This window comes from Cynara cardunculus, assembly GCF_001531365.2.
Source record: "Cynara cardunculus var. scolymus isolate 2C chromosome LG 17, CcrdV1, whole genome shotgun sequence".
In the NCBI taxonomy this organism is placed as follows: Eukaryota; Viridiplantae; Streptophyta; class Magnoliopsida; order Asterales; family Asteraceae; genus Cynara; species Cynara cardunculus.
Genome location: NC_037544.1, coordinates 5,225,615 through 5,245,738, shown reverse-complemented (window position 1 = coordinate 5,245,738; position 20,124 = coordinate 5,225,615). Strand labels below are relative to the sequence as shown.

Here is a 20,124-nt window from a genome sequence, read left to right as displayed (position 1 = left end):
GCGTAAGAGTCTTCTAGCAAATATAATTAAGATGATTCCAACATTTTATTTGAACTCCCTTTCCTACTTAACATCGAATTTTGGTGATCTAAAAGGGTCCAAATATCAACAACACACGATAAAACAAATGCATAAAGAAAGAGAGTTTTTGAAGTTTGCTATCTCCAGATATCAAACAAATACAGAGCTGCTCCAAGCATCATTGAAGCAATCAATGATAAAAAAAAGAGTGGAACTTCATTGATGCAAGTCGATCTCTCTCGCGAGCAGTTCGCAACTAAAAAAACAAACGCCAAACTGTTGTCTTCATGTCACGGTTACAGTATTTTAACACTCGTTTTTTTAAACTTGTATTCAATTGTAAACAGCTACAAAAACAACAGCTACACACTTGGTTACTTACATCATTGTAGTAGAGGAAACTGAAAATAGAGGTCGGGGTTGCAGCCCTGGTAACCTTGATGTTTGCTACACCTTTATCCGGATCACAAATGAACCTGCTCAATCAATTTATGCAAAATATAATTTTTTTTAGAATGAGTTGAATCATAGTCAACTATTCGGGTGCGTTTTGTAGGTAAACGAGACTATACAGGAAGGGAATAGTATACATGACTAGACTGGACGGTAGAGATTGAGGCTGGCGGGTGAACGACTTATGTAAGATTTTAAGGTTTTAATTTGACATAGGTAGTTTAGTAATTTACCAATCTTGTTCAATCTTATTGATTTTTGTTCCACCTACTTTGGTGGGACAAAAAAAATGCATTCCTGTCCACTCAGCTCTTGGCCTCTCTCAGTCTAATATCGTGCCAAACATGGGATAACAAGTTTTTTACTGCCATGTCTCGTCCGGTCCCACATACCAACACACCCTTATCATTGTTTGTAAAATTGACGAATGACCGACAATATTTTGTCTTTTGGTAATTAGCCAAATATGTAGGCATGCTTGACTTGAAAATTTCTTCCATTTCATGTTTATTTGGTCAAAATCTCAAGTTAAGAGCACTTGAAAACTTACAAGCAGGAAGATTTGATATATCTGCAGAAACAGCACAAGGAATACCCAAGTTTGAAAGAGCTCCCCTTATAATTCCACAAGGGAAGTAGAGATGCATGCTAGTCGATTCTGCTGCTTTGTTTTCAGGGTCTTTAGCTGAACCTGAAATCTCTGTTGATGGATCAACCGACATGCGTGAAAGCCATGCAAATTTATCATCTTGCAAAACGAATGTACCCTGCAACAATATGCATAAGCCATTATGTGATTATGTCAACCTCTCACAATATCGTATGGTTATTGTGCGATATGGGGTGTAGAACTTACTCTATGATTAGTCTTTAAATTGTCTATTTGCTTCTTGAAGAGCTCAGACCAGAAATCTTTACAGATGAATTTGATTGCCTCCAGGTGATCATTAAACCGTGGCCGCTCCATGGTGTACCTAACCAAAATTTAAACTCAGTAATAGCTCAATCTTTAATGGTGATATGAGGGTTACCTGTAGAGCCCAGCCTCCCGAAAGGTCAAAAGAGTTCAAACCTCACCAAAGATGAGAAGGGTGTGTGAGCATTTGCCTCAGGAAAAAAAGATTGGGACAGTGGACACGCGAAAATGAAACTAATGTAGCAATACTTGGTCCATTTATGCATCCTAGATGATACAATGAGAATACACCACTCACTTTCTCTATGTTATCTACAAAAGTTTCAATCACTCGAGCAAGCCCAGCTGCGCGATTTATGAGTAGTCTTTTGCATATAAGTAATAATAAGAAGAATGTTGACGCACAAGGTTTTCACAGAATCCGCTCATTGGGGTAAAGGTCAGGTCTGGGTACATCTTAATCTAGCCCCCCTTAAACCCTGTCTCCAGGCGAGATACACTCGGTTTGTTTCGTTTGGGTTTTAATATTGATGCACAGGGATTACAAGGCTGCCAAAAATGCGTTGGTGATATGTATTTCTTGTCCCTTGCTAAAACTAAAAAAATGAATGGTATGGAGATTGATGCAAGAGAAAAAGGATTTGGATTATACAAGTTTTAAAAGACTAGTATAACTGAATAGCCACACTCATTAAAAAAAATGAACTGAATATTTATGTTGAGAGAACATGTTTAGGCACACAGGCAGGCAGATTTGAAGAATATTATTATACTACATATGACTCTTTAAGACATCTGTTATGAAATACTGAATCAAACTAACAACATTCACAAAATTTATCATAAACATCTTAATTTATTGGTATAATCCAACTATGATATAACTATATTAGCTTAAAGCCTCAAAACTTACATGGTCCATGGAGGAATAACTTCTAAAGATTACAACACCTTCAGGTATACAAAGTCAAAATATTACATAGAGAGCTGGCTTCTTATGCCACATGGGTTTATGCTAAACTTCTCTAGTCTGAGCTTGATCATCTCATCGATAAGTGTAAGCACCATAATTTAAATGCTAAACCTTCTCAAGTCTGAGGGTTATAATCTCACCCTTAGATTAAGTCCTCACTTAACTGTTTAATGTAATGTCCTAAAACTTTTAGTGTTCAATTTCCTAAAGCAACTATGTTAAGAAAGGCGGACCTAGTAAGGAAGGACCAAGGGGGGTCCCATGCCCCTGCTCACTTGATTATTATCGCAAGAGAAAATTTTACGCTTGATTATGGAGTCCCCTGAGATATTTCTATATCAAGTTTGTAACATAAATTTAGGCTGGCAGAAATGGTCTTAGCTGGCCGGACTAAAGCTCTCTTTGTAGGAGGTCTTGGTTTCGATTAGCAAATATTTATTTTTTTTGGTTCACAACTAGAGAGCCCATAACTCCTATTCTCACGTTATCTCTTTCAATCCTGAATCACATTTAATAGCACATTAAATACTTTATTAATTTCATCTCCATTTCCAAATTTGTTTCCACTTCCTCATGTGCGGTTGTAAGTTATCATGTTTTTGATAATTAACTTTCCTAACAAGCATGAGCTTTCTTCATGGTTTGTATTCTTATGTAATTTGCTTTCAGTTATTCGTTTGGTTATTGTTACTTGAAATCCTAAATGCATAAGGAGGGAAATAAGATGCAAAGTTAAATTTAATTTGCAAAACATTCTATTTAACACTAGGAGTTCTAGATACATAAGGAAATGAAATTGAAAACCTAGAGCAAAAAAACAAAGGACAATCAATATCAAAAACTAAAAACTGGAAAATCTTATGAAATCAACCAAAAAACCAAAAAAAAAATTCCCCGTAATGATGGAATTCAGCTAAAAACACGTACGGGGTAACACGTAGTATTGTGTTTTGCTCAAAAGGTCAAGGTTGATGCAATTTGAAATAAATGTATTATTCTTGAAATCAACATAATTGACTTTCCCTTAGGTCAAACCGCATCGACTTTTCTCTCCGATCAAATCTGCGACTTTCCAGGCCTTTGATCCACCTTAGAGGTGCACCCACTCAAGAAAATTCCTCGTTCCGCCACTGACAGTAAGTAAATCAAAAGCTACTAATAGCACCCATGGTGTTGCACAAATACAGAAAACTCGATTGAAAGAAGATACAAACAAAGTTGGATCATATCATACATGTCACACTCATCATGTACCTTAGAACAAAACACATTCAAGGTTAACACTAATAATATCTCATATTTTCTCCAAAAAATAATATGGCATCTGTTGAAAGTGAGAGAAACACCCATTAGCTTATATATATATATTCTCAATCATATTAGTAGTTGCAATGTCCTACTAATATGATCGTTAGAAAACAAGGAACCTAATACACTATGTGTCTTTATCAAAAAACAGACGTTCACCTGTTTTCATGGAACGGACTAAAAGAAGGCATGTCTCCAATTTTGGAGCCAATGGACTAACGGAGATCTAAATATTTCACAACACAAATCACATTTGACAAAACTCCCCAAGCAATCAGATTGGATAACTACAAGTCTACAATCTCTAGCACCATATGTACATTCAGCCAATTTTAAGGTTGCAAATGAAACAAGCCAAAATTTTTTCGATGTGGCAATGTATCTCTAGATCTGTAAGCCAACTTCTCTTGCATCCTGGATCACCTAGTAATGAAACTGAGAGACACTAATCATATACACGTACATTTACAACTGAAATGTTGACATTTGAAGATCCAGATGAACAAATATGATTCTAAGGCTACGAGCCCTAATTCTATTTAAGAAACTAGAATCAATTCATGAATATAACTGACACTTGAAATTAATAAGAAGAAAATCAATTAGTGTGTGTGATTTGATCTGTATACCTTTCGGAGAGTTGGTGGCCGACGTGGTAGCCGATGGCTTCGATCCTCCGAGCAGCAAGCTCCGGTTTAGTAGCGTAGAGTACATTGCAATACGAGGATACTATCTCAGTAAGCAAACTGTCCAAACAGCTCTCCGATACTTCTCTTGCCATTGCTGTAACTACGGTATCCGGCGGAGACGATCGATTTCTCGTTTCTCCGGCGATTTGATGATCTTCGGCTGCATTCGTTCATATTTGTGCTTAATAAGCGTAATGTTATTGAATTGTCATTCAATCAATCCAATGATTATTGGGCCGTCTATATAAAAGGCCCACTGGACTATATTTTGTTTTCATTGTATTTGCCCAAGGCCCATATTCGTATTACATTTTCAGTGATTTGGAGGGAAAAATAAAAAAAAGAAAACTAATTAATTAATATTTTAAAATGTTTTTTAATAAATAAAATTTTGAATTTACTAAAATCTTGAAAAATTCAATGAATGTTTACATTTTAAACACTTTGGTGTCGTTTATCAAATGCTTACTCGGGTAAGCGCTTACCAAGTCATTTTACTTTACCGGATGAATATGACAAAGACTAAAATCTTACCCGGTAAGAGCGAAGGCAAGAATCAAGAGTCTTACCCAGTAAGTGAGGACGAAGACTCTTACCATGGTTAACTCTTACAGTGATAAATTGTTGCATACGATGTGTTTTAGTGAATAAAAAATCTTATCCGATAAGTAAAAGATAATGTTAAATTTTACCGGTAAGTGTTTAGGTAAACGGCCCCTTAGGTTTCTCAATATTTTTTAAACAAATAAATATGTACGTTCATAAAACGAGAGTAATATACTATTTCTCAATTGATGTGTCCAGACCAGTAATAAAGTACAATGATATAATAAAAAATAAAAAATATCATTATGTTTATTTTTCAGATTCAAATGAAAATTATAAGGGAATTTAATAATTATTTATTTTTTAATTTCAAATTACAATCACAAGATTATAACAAAATACATGTGATTGTTATTTATATCTAAAAAATAAGCAAGGTTAATAAAAATGGTGCATTTTTTCGTTTTATTTTTCTACTAATTTTTTGATAAATGGAAAAAGAAAGTGTAAAAAATTTTCGTTTTTAGGGAATCGTTTACCTAAATATTTACTCGGTAAACGCTTACCGTTAAAAGTGAACACTATAATTTATTTTATCAAGTAAGATTGTGGTACATCAAAACGCATCTTATGCAACAATTTACCTGGTAAGCGCTTACCGGGGTAAGAGTTGTCACCCTCACTTACCGGGTAAGACTCTCCATTCTTATCATCGTTCTTACCATGTAAGATTCTTGCCCCTTGCTATGTTCATCCGGTAAGAAAAATTATCCAATAAGTACTTACCATGGTAAGCGTTTAGTAAACGACCCTAAGTGTAAGAATTTAGTCGATCAGAAAATTTTCAAGAATCTAACTGCTCGAAATATGAAAGTTTATTGGGTTTTTCTCGGCTCTATTAAGTTTAACTTATAAAGTTAAATGATTTATTTGTTTAAAAAGCAATTTAAAGATTAATTCACTCAAAATGTGATAAGTTCGTTGTTTTTTTTTTACAACTTTTCCCTTATTTATATGGATGAGAGAGATGATCAAATTTGGTTCATTCGGGACTAAGAGCAGCTATATATTTTATGGAATTTCAGTATCCAGTCTAGGATCGGGACCGATTATATATATGCCAGATTTTCAATTTCCTTTAAGTTTTTATAAATTATAATACAAGATTTTCAAGATTACAAGATTTTATCCACTTAAATGTATTATATAATGTGTATTTCAATACTAAATTAAAAAAAAAAAAAACCGTAACTATAAAAACATGTGTAATATTTTTGAAAGAATATTTCTTTTTAAAAACCGGGTTGCGTGCGGGACCATATTTGGAACCGGCCGATAGGTCTGAGATCGGTAGGTGAGCTTAAATTGGTCCAAGGATTTTTGGTCAGGACTGGACGGACGGTTTTGATGGAACAAATTTAAAACCGATTATTTTATACAAAAGAATCCAATAAGCTCGAATTAAGAATTTGGTGTATGTATTTGCAATTCTCTGTACTTCATTAATTACAGATGTGATTCTTATGGTTTTCAACCTGTTATTACCATGGTCTTTGTTTATAAGGGTTTGTTTGGTTTGCAAGATTGTTTTTAAGAGATTTTGATTGGAATGGGTTTGAAATCATTGGTGTGTGTTTGGTTTGTAAGATTTGGACTGCAATTGGATTATATTATTTATATATAATTTATAAAAAAAATTAAATTATATTTTTATTAATCGATTATTACAAAACAAATGTTTTTAACATTCTTTAAAACCTTATTTCATACAATCATACAAAATCCCGTGAAATCTCAAGCACTCCCTAAGGATTTCAAAATCCTATGTTTGTAGGATTTCAATTAAATTATAAAAATTTCAAATCTGGACAACCCAACAAACTAAACATGAGATTGGAATGAATTTGAAGTTTAACTAATACAGAAAAACATAATATAGAAAAACATTACGTAAAATTTAAATTGCATATACAGCGAAAAATCTTCGATTCCCCGATTGCGATCCCCGTTCCCCAATGAGGATGGGGATGGAACAGTAACCCAAACCCATTGTCATCTCTACTTAAAGTAATAATTGTTTGGTTTTAATACTGTACAATAATTAAAAACGTGGATATAGACATGTAGGAAGTGGGGTAGAGATGATCTTTAAGACATTTAAACAAATTTAACAGCATATAATACTGATTTATTATTATATAAAGAGACTGTCTAGTTAGTTATAGTCTATTTATGAATGAGCTGAAGGTAGAAAGAACTCACATACTCATGCTTTTCATCGAATATTTTTTTATTAACCTGGATATCCAACCCGCTATGCGAGCCGGCTAATTCCAGGACGACCACTTGCTTTGCAGATAGTCCAAAGTCACCGTATTTGAACCTCCGTAGCCACAATGAGATTTTTATTCCTCCTTGGATTTGAACTTGGGACCTCCTGGTACCTTTGACCTTTGGAGCCAAGCTCAAACCAATCAGACACCACCCTTGTTGACTGCGAGACATTCATGAATCATGCCGAAGTGTGTGCAATTACAACATTAGATAAAACAAATGAACAATTTTACTAAATTGATTCTTACATAATCATCTTCCTTATGTAATTTGTATATAAAAAAGAGCTTTGCTCATTGATCAATATGTATATATATATATATATATATATATATATATATATATATATAGAGGGAGAGGGGTAAGATCAAATGTTAAGCAAAGTTTTTGTGTTAACTTTGCAAACCATATCAACCAATCATAATTCATTCTTCTATTAGGTTTCTATCATGTTCACAATTTAATGCGAATGGTAATTCAATAATGATCTTCCTTATGCAATCTATGTATATAAAAACAGCTTTGCTCATTGATCAATGTGTATATATATATATATTAAAACAAATTTACAATTTATAATGACTATTGATTTTCACAAATATCTATGAATGAATATGAACGAGTGTAAGTACAAATTAATAACTTAAATAGGTCTATGAGCAAACCATCTTTTAACCATTGTAAAGCATTCTTCATGTTTGTATTCTGGAGTTGTATGACCCGCACCCTGCACAAATCAAAAACCGTTTGTATGCATTCATACGATCTATGTATTCACTCAAACGTAATGTTTTCATACCTTCACGGTTGCAAACAGTAAAGAATAGTTATCGCGTGCGTAGCTAGTTTTGTATCCTCCAACTTGATCCTTGACATACCATGTTTCCCAATTACTGTCGGTGTTTGTCAGATTCAGAGAACGTATCCAGTAATGCGTACCAATATATGGAACAACCATGTCATGATCCCCACTGTTCAACATAAAAGGATATATAGATGTAAAGTGAGTATACAAGATTACTTAAGAAAAAACAAAGAGTAAACAAGCGTCGAACACCTAAATATCAAAGCACGACAATCTCTTTTAGTTAGCTTTGCATGGTAGACGACACTATCGTTGACATTGAATTCGTATCCTGCCACAGCTTCATTATATCGATAGGTCATATTCGTGTTCCGTAAGGACCATTCCTTAATTGTGCCCTGATTATACCATCACATCAAGAACCCCAAATTAAGTTTAAGAATATAATTAGTTTATAAACACACATGCAATCATACTTGACTTAATCATTAAGCGTCGTTCATGGTGTGGGCATACCTCTCGTATATTGAGTGCTTTCATAACCTTTTTATTGTTGGCCCAAATTCCCGCATACGAATAATAGTAATCCTACAAGGAAAAAGATGGTTGATGAACTTGTATACAGATGGAGTACGAGAGAGCAAACGAGACAAACAATGACCAGTACCGGACAAAAAGTCATATTGCGTGAAGTTTTTGCTTTGAGCATTCTAATTGGTTCGTATCCAATAAGCTCCCTCTTTGTAGGTCTTATTGGATTCCCCGCTTTTATAATATCTGACACTTCTTCTTCACAATCAGGCACCAAAATGTGTTGCAAGTTGATATCCATAACACGCTATGATTAAAAGAAATCATTAGTTCGGCGGAAGTTCACATAATAAAACCTTCAAACTTAATACGGAAATATGAATTATGTTTACTCTGTTGACTTCTTCGATATTTTTCATGCACAATAAGTCGTTTGGATTCGCCTGTACATACTCATCATGGCAATTACTTTTTGTAGCCTAAAAAAATACACCACATAATTGGCTTGCAAAGTTAATCAAGTTAAAAAGTGGAAAAAAATACAGAAATATTGAAATGGAAAGAGACAGTTAAAATCACCTCATACAGTTCGTAAGATATAAGTCCTGTATGATAAGCATATTCAAGCCTAGAGTTAATATCAGACCTTACGTCCGTCAAAGGGTTCGCCAACACGTAACCCTAATAAGATGATACACATTATCAATTTATTATAAAAGAATTAAAATTTAAATTATAAATTAAACATCTATATCATATTATAAAGTATTTGACAAAAACTCTTAAAAACCATTTTTATGCACGAAATATTGTTTATTGATGCATATTACTTAAAATTTAAGATTACAAGTAAATTGTGCATAAGTACAACTTATTAAAGTTTCATATTAAAATTTTGTGACTAACTGCAGATAAACATAATCAAATATTGGATAAGCATCTCATATTAAATATAAAAAATCTAGAATATAATTAGAATAATCATAGAGTTATAACAGAATACTTGGTTATTATTTTTATAAAAAAATATATTATTAAACCTAAATTAAATTATAATTAAAAATTTTGAATTAAGAAAATTACACAAAACACAAGAACTTTTAAAAAGATTAATTTGATATTGATATTGATATATTTTTTTCAAAAATTTATGATATTTTTAAATTTATTTTTTATTCAAAAAATAAAAATATTATCGCTTTTTCAAAACCACATAAAACCGTATTATATCGACTTTTAAAAGAAATAAAATGAAACATTAAAATGAAGATATATCTCGATGCATTACACGAGTATCCTTCTAGTAATCTGCAAGTTATTCGATGATGACATACAAATTTACCTGAATATTTAGAGTCGGCTTTAATCCCATGTCATTTCCTTATAAAAAATTCACAAGAATATAACAAAACAAAACGACATATAAGATAATTTATTTACTCTAATTGGTTAAAACAGATGTAAAATGATATTTGAAAATAAAAAGAGAACATATATATACCTTTATATATCTCTTCGGTAATTATTGGAACGACTATGCCTGAATAAGAAATTCCAGTAACATACATTGGATTGTTTAAAAACTTCGGATGATCCCTCACAAACTGCATCACAAATTAAACAAACTATTCACTGTTAAATACCAATATCGTTATAAAAATTAAAAGGATAACAGAAAAGGAAGTCAAACATCTGATATTTTCTCTAACCTTTCTTAAGAATTCTGCAGTATTTGATGCTGATAACGTATCATTGGTGACGATATCAGGAATTGTTGTGTACGAGAATCCGGTCATTGTCGGTGAGTCTAGATATATGATATTTGCCACCTTTAAATTCACAGTAAGGATTATTTTTATAATTATTTATAATTAATAATATGTAAACAAATAAATAAATAAACATACACATACCTTAGTCCATGAGTTGGGGTCCAATTTTAAAAGTGGTACATCATCCACATATTTCCCATACTCAAATAGCAATGGACCTATTAACACATGAATTAATATTTAAACATCTTAATTTATTTGTTTTAAAATATTCTAAGATAAAATTAATATCTTTATAAAAATATTATTTTATTAGAAAATAATTATGGTTAGAATTAAAATAATAAATGTACCAGAATTTGCATTTTGACCTTTGGAACCCAAGCTCAAACCAATCAGGTACCACCATTGTGGTTCGTATTAGTTATTTTATGTAACACTATTTAAAAGAGTGTTTTATACACAAAATGTTCCTATATAAAGTTGTGTTTATAGGATTTTCACAAAAATGTTATGTAAAATAGTTGATAAACTTGGTACGGTACTAAGTTTTTTTTTTCCAATACTATGTATCAACCAATTATAATTAGCACGTAAAATTTTATATCGTGTACCAACCAACTGTACTTAGTACCAACTTAATTGGTATAGGGATTAGCATCTCATCCCCAGTTTCTTTTCTGGTCAAACCCCTCGTTTCCCTTTCCCCGACCCTGTTGTTCTGGTGAAGTGAAGATTGAACGTGATTACGTGAATAAGCGTTTGACTGGTCGTGGTCTTGTGGAATCTGGAGAGTCTCAATTCTCAAATCAATTGTTAAACTAAAAACCTAATTTTAAAAAAACAAATAATCTATATATTATATATTAATAAAACAAACTAATTAAATTATATATCGGGTAAGCGGCGGATCAGGGGATACGCTACCTGGTCCTGGCCCCAACCCTAGTTTGAGCCTATCGAGGATTCCCAGCCCAGGGACCCGGTTTAATGGGAAATCCCGTCCCCATTCGAATCTGATGAATCGGGTTACTCACTGAGTCAGGACAATTCACCATCCCTAATTATCTCTTCTAATTGTCTCAACCACCAAAAATAGAACCACTAATCCACCATCAAAAATCTAAAATCAAAATCTAAAATCTAATGAATGCTTTAAAACCATCAGTTTATTCTCAAGCTATCGTACCCACGCGAAGTGACTCCCATTTCCAGATTTAACCCCCTAAAGATTAGAGGTGATTATTTGAGAGCCTGAGCTAGGCCCAGGCCAGGCCTAACTTTTTTTTTTGTCCAACGAGCCTAACATTGTAAACCCAGACCCTTTTTTCGGGCTTAACAAATTGTCATTGTTTGCCCTATAAACGGGCCAGGCTTGCCTACGGGCTAACGGGTCTAAAAAGTGTAACTCCTATAAAATCTATAAACTTGATCACTGACAATTAATTAACAAATGTGAAACCAAAAAGTAAAGAAAAAATATCGTTGCAATTAGAATTTTAAGCAACTAAAGTGACACATTGATTTCAGCAAGTAGAGAAAGAAATAAAAAAACAAAATTCAGACTTCCATACAATCAATAATCCATCCCTATTTTTTATGTATAATATTAATATTCATATTAAGAGGTAAACAAACAACTCCTTAGCCTTTTGGGTTTTCAAGAATAACCAAAGAGTCTCATCCTATAACTTTAATAATTTAATTTTAAAATATACTAGTGTGATTTTAATTAATGGTAAAAAAAATATAATTACAAAATATAAACGGGCTGGACGAGGAGAGGAGGTTGGGGTTCGCCGGAAAAGGGGTTCCAAATAGTTCGAACAACATGTTTGGTTGTGGAACATCTAAGGTATGTGTATGCATATCATATATATACATGTAATTATATTATATAAGTAATGGTGGAGGTTCAAATGATAACACCTGTATTTTACGATCACACAAGAACACTTTTATCACATGTGATAATGCACTTAAGGAGATCTGATGATGTGTGGACGACGTGTTATACGACTTAGGTCGCACCAAAGATCGTTTGCGTCTACAATTTAGTATCAGATGTGATAGATTATAGTATTATATAAAGAACACCCTTATCACATGTGATAATACACGTGAGGGGGCTTGGTAGTGTAAGAACGAGTTGACTCGCAACCTAGTTTGCACCAAAAGTCGTCCATGTCTCTTATTTTATATCACACTTATATCATATGTGATGGAATATAGTATCACACGTAATTGTCTATAGTAAAAATGTGTTTTCGTCTCTCGTAATGTGAAGATGTTCTCGTTTGAACCCTTCTTTATAATAATATCTTATGATATAAACTATAATATAATATTTCTTAACTTTTTAAAAAGAAATTAAAAGAAAAATGGAAAAAGAGCAAAATGCCCTTCATTTAACAGGTGAAAGTTAAGGTCCGTTAAAGAAAAGGACTAGTTCTGGGCATTTTTACAAACCACGATGACTAAAACCCACATTTCCGAAGCGGTTCCAGTTCTAAAGATAATTACATGCCCACCCCTAATTAATATGTTTAACCAACCACCACAACCACCTTCCGCCACCTTAAAGACCATCATTGGGCAATGAGCATCACTAACACCACCAACCATTAAGGGGGTGTTTAAGATTGCTTATAAAAACAACTTATCATCTATTATGGTATGACATCGCTAATAAGCATTTTTGTGTGTTTGGACAAACAACTTATATCGGTGTCAAACCGATAATAATAAATTTTTGAAGAAGTTAAAACTTTCTGACTTATAATAAGCTGATAAGTACTTTTATAGAAAAACATAAGTTGTTTCAAGTAAACAATCTCAAACATCCCCTAACATTTTAAACAATAACTAAATAAAATGATGTATTTAAATATTGCAAATTCCCAAGAAGAAATTATTGTAAATCTAAATCTAAATCTAAATCTAAATCTAAATATCCTACAATTTATATATTTAATTAACTACAATTTCTTAACAAGATGATGTATTTAAATCCTTTTAGAAAAAGTCAAGAGAGTAGGTGAGGTTACTCTATGATTAAAATAATTACTTTTTAATTAAATTACATATTTGGTCTCTTTAGTACGTAGAGTTTTACAAAATTAGTCCCTTGATTTATTTATAGGTGGAACACCAGACTGGTGGTATGCAGCTTTTTACGGATTTGGTTCTTAGATGAAACCACCTGTCTATCAGTTCCGTTAAAACTTAAACGTAACCAATATCACAAAAAAACCAGATCTAAAACTAACCATGTATTTTGGGTTTGATATTGTGTGTTCCAATTTGTGGTTGCCGGTGGTATTGGTGCCAGAGAGAGAATGACGCCGAGAGGGGGAGGGGGTGGTTGGTGTTCTTGAGTTTTGGAAATTGACAAAACACACCCTTGTACAATTTGGTTATTTGTTTTGATAGAGAAAACAGGGGTTGGCAAAAATACCCTCGTGTGCTATGCACTGACACATGGATGGGGTCAACGTCTCTGATTCGACTGTCGTTTGATTGAGGAACCAAAACCGGTAAAATATGTATACCATCAGGTGTTTTATGTAATAAATAAAAGTATAAGGACTAATTTCATAAAAATCCACATGCCATATGAGCCAAACCTATAATTCTTAAATATGAAACAAGCATCACCATGGCCCTGTTTGTTTTTACCTAAAAAACACTTAATACCCTCTTATGTCTGAATCGGTCAGACTTTAGGGTATTAAGTGTGTTTGTTTTTTTTTTCAATTAAGAGCTTAAAAGCTCTGATTATGTCTGAATTATTTAGAGGTAACATTTTCACTTAAAACATCTTAATTGCTTTTAGAGCTTCCAATGCTTGCAAAGAAAGCCTAGATTTCAATGATTCAGATTTCAGATTTCAGACGTAAAAACAAACAGTCTGACTGATTCAGATTTCAGACTTCAGCACCACCTCTTAAAATTCAGAAGTGAATTCAGACTTCAGACTTAAGCACATCTTAAAAAACAAACGCCACCGATATATCTTGCACAAGAAAATTTGTTAATTGGAGCATTAAAAAAATCAAAAGCATTTATCTTATTTAAATACACACACTTACACACATACATACATACATATATATATATATACATACATATTTATATATATATATATATATATACTTACATATATAGACTTGGGATCATGTGAGATTAAGGGTTTTTCGTGAGACCCGTAAGACCAATTCTCAACCCTTAGATTAGATCTACAATCTGAACATTCATAATCACAAAATTGCCACTGAGACTTCTCAATAATTACAAAATTATCACCGTGCAACTTTAGACCATTAGATCATTAGGTTATAAAGTTGATCAATGAACATAAACTGGTCTTACGGATCTCATGAAAAACTTTTGGTCTTACGTGAACCCAACCCTATATATCTATATTATATTATAAATCATTTGACAAAAACTCTTAAAAACATTTTTTTATGCATAAAGTACTGTTTATTAATGCATATTACTTAAAATTTAAGATTACAAGTAAATTGTGTATAAGTACGACTTATTAAAACTCCATATTTAAATTTGTGTAACTAATTGCAGATAAACATAATCAAATATTGGATAAACATCTCATTTTAAATATAAAAAATCTAAAATATAATTATTATAATCATTAAGTTCTAACAGAATACTTAATTATTATATTTATAAAAATTATATTATTAAATTTATTTGTTACTAAACCTAAATCAAATTATAATTAAAAAATAAATTAAGAATTTCACAAAAACACAAGAACTTTTAAAAAGATTAATTTGATACCGATATCGATATATATATTTTTTTTCCAAAATTTTATGATATTTTCAAATTTATATTTTATTAAAAAATAAAAACATTATCGTTTCTCAAAACCACATAAAACCGTATTATATCGACATAAAAAATGAATAAAACGAAACACTGAAATCAAGATGTGTCTCGATGCATTGCACGAATATCCTTCTAGTATATATATATATAGAGAGAGAGAGAGGTTGGTTTTTATACAACCCATGTTATTTGTGCAATCAATACAACACAATATCAACCGTCCATTTCATTTTATTAATATATGATTTATAGAAGTTTTGATTGTTTCCTAATATAAAATATTGATCATAATTAATTAACCATATTCATTTTTCATAAATATTCAAATCACAATAAATAAACTCTCATCATTTTCATAAATATCTTAATTTATTGGATTGCATTGGTTGTACAAATGCAACAAGTTGTATTTGAAACAAACTTTCTCTCTCTATATATAAATTGAAACCAGATCACAGTCACCTGGATATCACAATTTGCAAACTTCCATGGTTTAAATAAAATAATAAACCCGATTTGTGAAGATATACAGAAATCCGGTGAAAATTATTTTCCATTATATATACTTATATCAATATATACACATCTATGTGTATGTATATGCACACATTTTTATCTCTCTCTCATATACACACACACACATATATATATATATATATACATATATATATATATATACACATATGTATAAATGGCCAAAAACCTTGGTTGCCGATGGTATCATTAGAATAATATATATTCTCACAAGAAAATAATTGGATATAACATATAGAAATTAAACAACCTTGGAAAATAAGTGAGAAAGACAGATATATATATATATATATATATATATATATACATACCGATTTCATAGAAGAAACTGCGGAGTGTAGAACAACCAGGTCCCCCATTCAGCCAAATAACCAGAGGGTCTTGTGCTGGATTCCCTTCTGACTCCACAAAGTAGTAAAATAGCTGCACAACTTCATCTTCTCCAACTCCAATGTATCTGTTTCAAACATGCACCTTCATATTTCAAGAAACCCAATACATATACATATATGTATATGTGTATATATATATATATATATATATATATAACACAGAAGAAATATACATAGAGAGACAGAGAGATACCCAGTTTCCAATTTGAAAGGAAGAATACCAGGATAGCCCGGTAAGTATTGTACGACGGTCTGAGAAGCAACCATAGCGAGGGTTGATAACAAAACCCCCAAATACATACATGAAACCATTCTGATTTCCATGCCCAAATGATGCTGTAAAAGGAATCCCTTTCCATTACTTTATATAGAAAGTCAGTCCCTTACCCCCTAACCCCTAAACTTATTGAAAACGTTTTGTATATTAAAATGAGTTGGTGGTCATTTTTTACTATTATAATTAATTATTTTCATACAAAATCTTTAAAACTATTTATCCAATACTAGAAGGGTACTCGTGCAATGCAGCGAGATATATTTTAATATTTCATTTTATTATTTATCTCAGTCGATGTTATAATATGTGTTAGGACTGAAAAATCAGTATTAATTGTATTCGTCTTGAAAGATTAATTTTAGTCTATCATTGTAAAGTCAGYGTGTTTGACTTTCTTAGACTAGTTTGACTTTGACTTTGTTAGTTAGGTTGACCATATAAATATGGTTTAATCTTTGTAATTAGAAAGGAAGTGAGCTAATTGTAATATTTAGATTCATAATTGAGGTTTGACTGAATTGAGAGGATTGACTTTCTCTCTCAATATTCATATGAGTTCATAGTGTTCTTAGATGATTATCTTGAATCTGCCATGATTGATTATGAAGATTATGAAGATTGATCAGTGATTGTGGACACACAATTGGTATCAGAGCTGGAATGCAAGAAATCGGATGAAGAATTTGAAAGATAAGTGATTTTAATTTCTGATTTTTTTCTTCGTGTTCTTGTGTGTTCTTGATATTTTTGTTGATTTTGATCCGATTTTATCATAAAATCTTGTGTTTTGATGTTAAAAACATGATCAATATGTTCGAAATTGAATTGTGAATCTTTGTTATTCACAAATTTTTGTGATTTGATCAAAATAAATCAAGATTTAATCGGTTTTTAGGTTTTAAATTTTTTTGTGTGTTCTTAAATTTTTTTTCGTAAATCAGTGTTTTGATCCATTTTTTTGTTAAATTTTTTTTTGTTTTTATGTTTTTGATAGAGTTTTGATCTGTTTTTTTTTTTTTTTAAAAAAAATTTTGTTTTGTTTTTGTTGATTTTTTGTTAAACCCAAAGCCCACCAAGTTTTTTTGTTTAATTTTTGTTCAAGTCCATTTATTTTTTTTTGACCCATCTTCATCTTCATCTTAGTCCGCCTACTTCATCTCCTACACCGCACACCATCTTCATCTTCATCTTACTGCTCTTACACCGCACACCATTCAAGCGGTGTTCTTATAAACCGCTCACTGCTTAATCGGATTCCTTGAACGGAGAAGTACACCGGACGATTGCAGGTAAGTCGATTTTTAGGTTTAATTTTTTGAGCGGTGTTCATCATAAACAGTGTCACTTGATCGGATTCAAGGTAAACCGGAGACTCCTTGTCCGGTGTTCATATAAACCGATCATCTCTTGATCGGATTGTTCTCCGGTAAGGTTTATTTGTTGAGCGGTACATCCTTTCACTGGACATATTTCAACCGGTGTTCATCTACACCGCACATCACTTGACCGGATTAGGATTCTGATTCATTCAGTAGGTAAGCTATCACAAGCGGTTTATGACTTAGAATTTGTGCTTCGAAGTTTTTGAGCGGATTTCTAATCCGCTTGATTTTTTTTTAAGATTTCAATTTCAAGTTAGGTGAGCGATTTAACTTCTGAGTTGAGCGATTTCAGACTTTGTTTCACTGTAAATAGCAAAAAGGAGCAGCAGCAACAATTTTTTTTGTTCTGTTTTGATTTGAAAAAGTAAGTTCTACAGCAGCTTCATTATGTGACTGTGTTTTCTGTTACACCGCACACAACACAGCACAAAACAGCACAAAAACTGTGTGCAGTTGCAAACTGTTTAGCTTCACAGAGAAGTAAGAACAGTTTCTGTTTTGGTAACAGCAACAGGGCACAGCAGCAGCAACATATTTGTGTTGTGTTTGATTTGTTGATTTCAGTTTCATAGAACAGCAAAACAGCACAGTCAACAGGTCGTTGAAACAGCAACTATTTTGACAGCTTCATTTTATGTGTTTAGACAGTGACAAAAACAGGTTGAAGATAAACAGCAGCTATTGTTTAACAGCAACAGATTTTACACTATCTGTTTTGGTTTAAGCACTAGCTGTTCAAACAGAAGAAGAATTCACAGCAGGTTGTGTTTGGGTATATTGTGACAGTTAAAAGCTGTTTTGACTTGATTTCGTGATTTGAAACAGCAACAGCAACTGCTGTGATGTGATTTGTGATTCGTGCAGTAAACGAGCTGTTTGGTACAGCAATAACAGCATCAAGTGTCAGGTAAAACAGGTAACAGCAGTTTGTGTTTGGACAGCAATTGTTATATGTGTTGTGTTGGTGTTTAAAACAGCAGTTGGTACAGGTTTGAAACAATTACAGGTATTGCAATTTGAAGCTATTGTGTACACTTAAATCTGTTTTTGCGCTGTTATTGTGTACTCTACTAACTGTTTTAACAGCAACGAGAACAGCAACAGACCTCTGTTTACAAATTTTTGACAACAACTTCATTTGACAGCAAGAAGAAGACAGCAGCAAATTTTTGACAGCAACTTCATTTGACAGCAAGAAGAAGACAGCAGCAAATTTTTGACAGCAACTATATTTTTGACAGCAACTATATTTTGACAGCTTCATTTCATTTTGACAGCAACTATGTTTTGACAGCAAAGAACAGCAGCAACAAATCTCAAACAGCAACTCAAACAGTAGCTAACAGCAGCTGCTACACAGACATCAACCAGACAGCAGTGATGTTTAGGTAATTGTGTTTATGCAGATTTGAAACTGCAAGCATTGCAAAGTCTTTGAACAGCAGTTTCACTTTGTGGTAAACAACAAGTTTTGAGTCTGGAACAGAAGCTATATTGACCGAGTTAGTGTGTTAAACAAGTTGCTGTGTATTTGTGGTTTTGAGGACTGTTTCTTATTTGTAACAGCAGCAAATATCTTGACTGCACTTAACAGCTTCTTTGTAGCTACACAACTGTTCGAGACAAAGAAGGAAATTGTTTAGAGACTGATTCGTGAGCCTCTGTTGTTTGAAGAAGTAGTAACAGGTTCATAACAGCAGATTCTGTTTTCAAGTGCTCTAGCTCCATTGAGAATCTTAATTGACTGTAACAGCAAAAAGAAGCAATAGCTGTGTTGAAACAAATTAGTTGTTCATCAAGAATTGAAACAGAAGCTGAATTTGACTTGGTTGGTTTAGCAACACACAGTAGTTTTAACTGGTTCCAGTTACACATATTAGTAACAGATTTTTTGAAACAGATTTGACGTAGTGTGTTTTTGGTTGATAAACAACAGCAATAACAGGTTTACGCAGATTTGATCGGACTGTTTTGTTCCTGCTGTTTCCTTAAGGACTGGAACAGATTTGGCCATATTGATTGGTCCATCACAGATTTAAGCTAAGCTTGTACAGTCATTGAAACGTCCTGGTTTTGGAAGTGTGCAGCAGATTGAAGTGTTTTATACTACTTGTAGCTGGTTGCTATTTTTGAATAGTTGTTGCATCATACAGTATCAAGGACAACTCAAGATAGATTGGAATTGATAATTGTTCACTGTTTACGGCATAGATTGTATTGGTTGATTTGGGCTTGTATCTAGAATTTTTTGGACTTGGATTTCTTTTGGACTGTTTTTAGTTTATTAGTTTGTCTGTGTTTAGATTTTTTTTGGATCATTGTATATTTGTTTTT

General features: G+C 32.4%; 2 protein-coding genes and 1 long non-coding RNA gene across 7 annotated transcripts; 1 reads left to right on the top strand and 2 right to left on the bottom strand.

The window, feature by feature from the left end:
- Nucleotides 1-215: 215 nt before the first annotated feature.
- Nucleotides 216-4,540, bottom strand: LOC112500670 (trafficking protein particle complex subunit 6B-like). Its single transcript, XM_025104215.1, has 4 exons — nt 4,301-4,540; nt 1,331-1,448; nt 1,025-1,241; nt 216-497 (listed from the first exon to the last, which is right to left on the bottom strand). The coding sequence occupies exons 1-4, from the start codon at nt 4,450-4,452 to the stop codon at nt 469-471; spliced, it is 516 nt and encodes a 171-aa protein (XP_024959983.1). The 5' UTR covers nt 4,453-4,540; the 3' UTR covers nt 216-468.
- A 3,285-nt stretch (nt 4,541-7,825) lies between these two features.
- LOC112501148 (serine carboxypeptidase-like 17) lies at nt 7,826-16,443 on the bottom strand. Its single transcript, XM_025104820.1, has 13 exons — nt 16,325-16,443; nt 16,051-16,196; nt 10,490-10,566; nt 10,286-10,405; nt 10,078-10,180; nt 9,919-9,956; nt 9,156-9,257; nt 8,969-9,055; nt 8,713-8,883; nt 8,562-8,633; nt 8,298-8,443; nt 8,040-8,211; nt 7,826-7,967 (listed from the first exon to the last, which is right to left on the bottom strand). The coding sequence occupies exons 1-13, from the start codon at nt 16,441-16,443 to the stop codon at nt 7,884-7,886; spliced, it is 1,437 nt and encodes a 478-aa protein (XP_024960588.1). The 3' UTR covers nt 7,826-7,883.
- Nucleotides 16,444-17,569: 1,126 nt separating this feature from the next.
- On the top strand, nt 17,570-19,712 carry LOC112501149. Of its 5 annotated transcripts, none has more exons than XR_003067424.1 (3): nt 17,570-17,697; nt 17,769-18,551; nt 18,717-19,712. It is a non-coding gene; the product is annotated as an uncharacterized LOC112501149 (long non-coding RNA). The 5 variants fall into 5 exon arrangements; XR_003067422.1 differs by having other exon boundaries at nt 17,570-17,943; nt 18,030-18,551; XR_003067425.1 differs by having other exon boundaries at nt 17,570-18,551; nt 18,717-18,796; nt 18,936-19,712.
- The last annotated feature ends 412 nt before the right edge of the window (nt 19,713-20,124 follow it).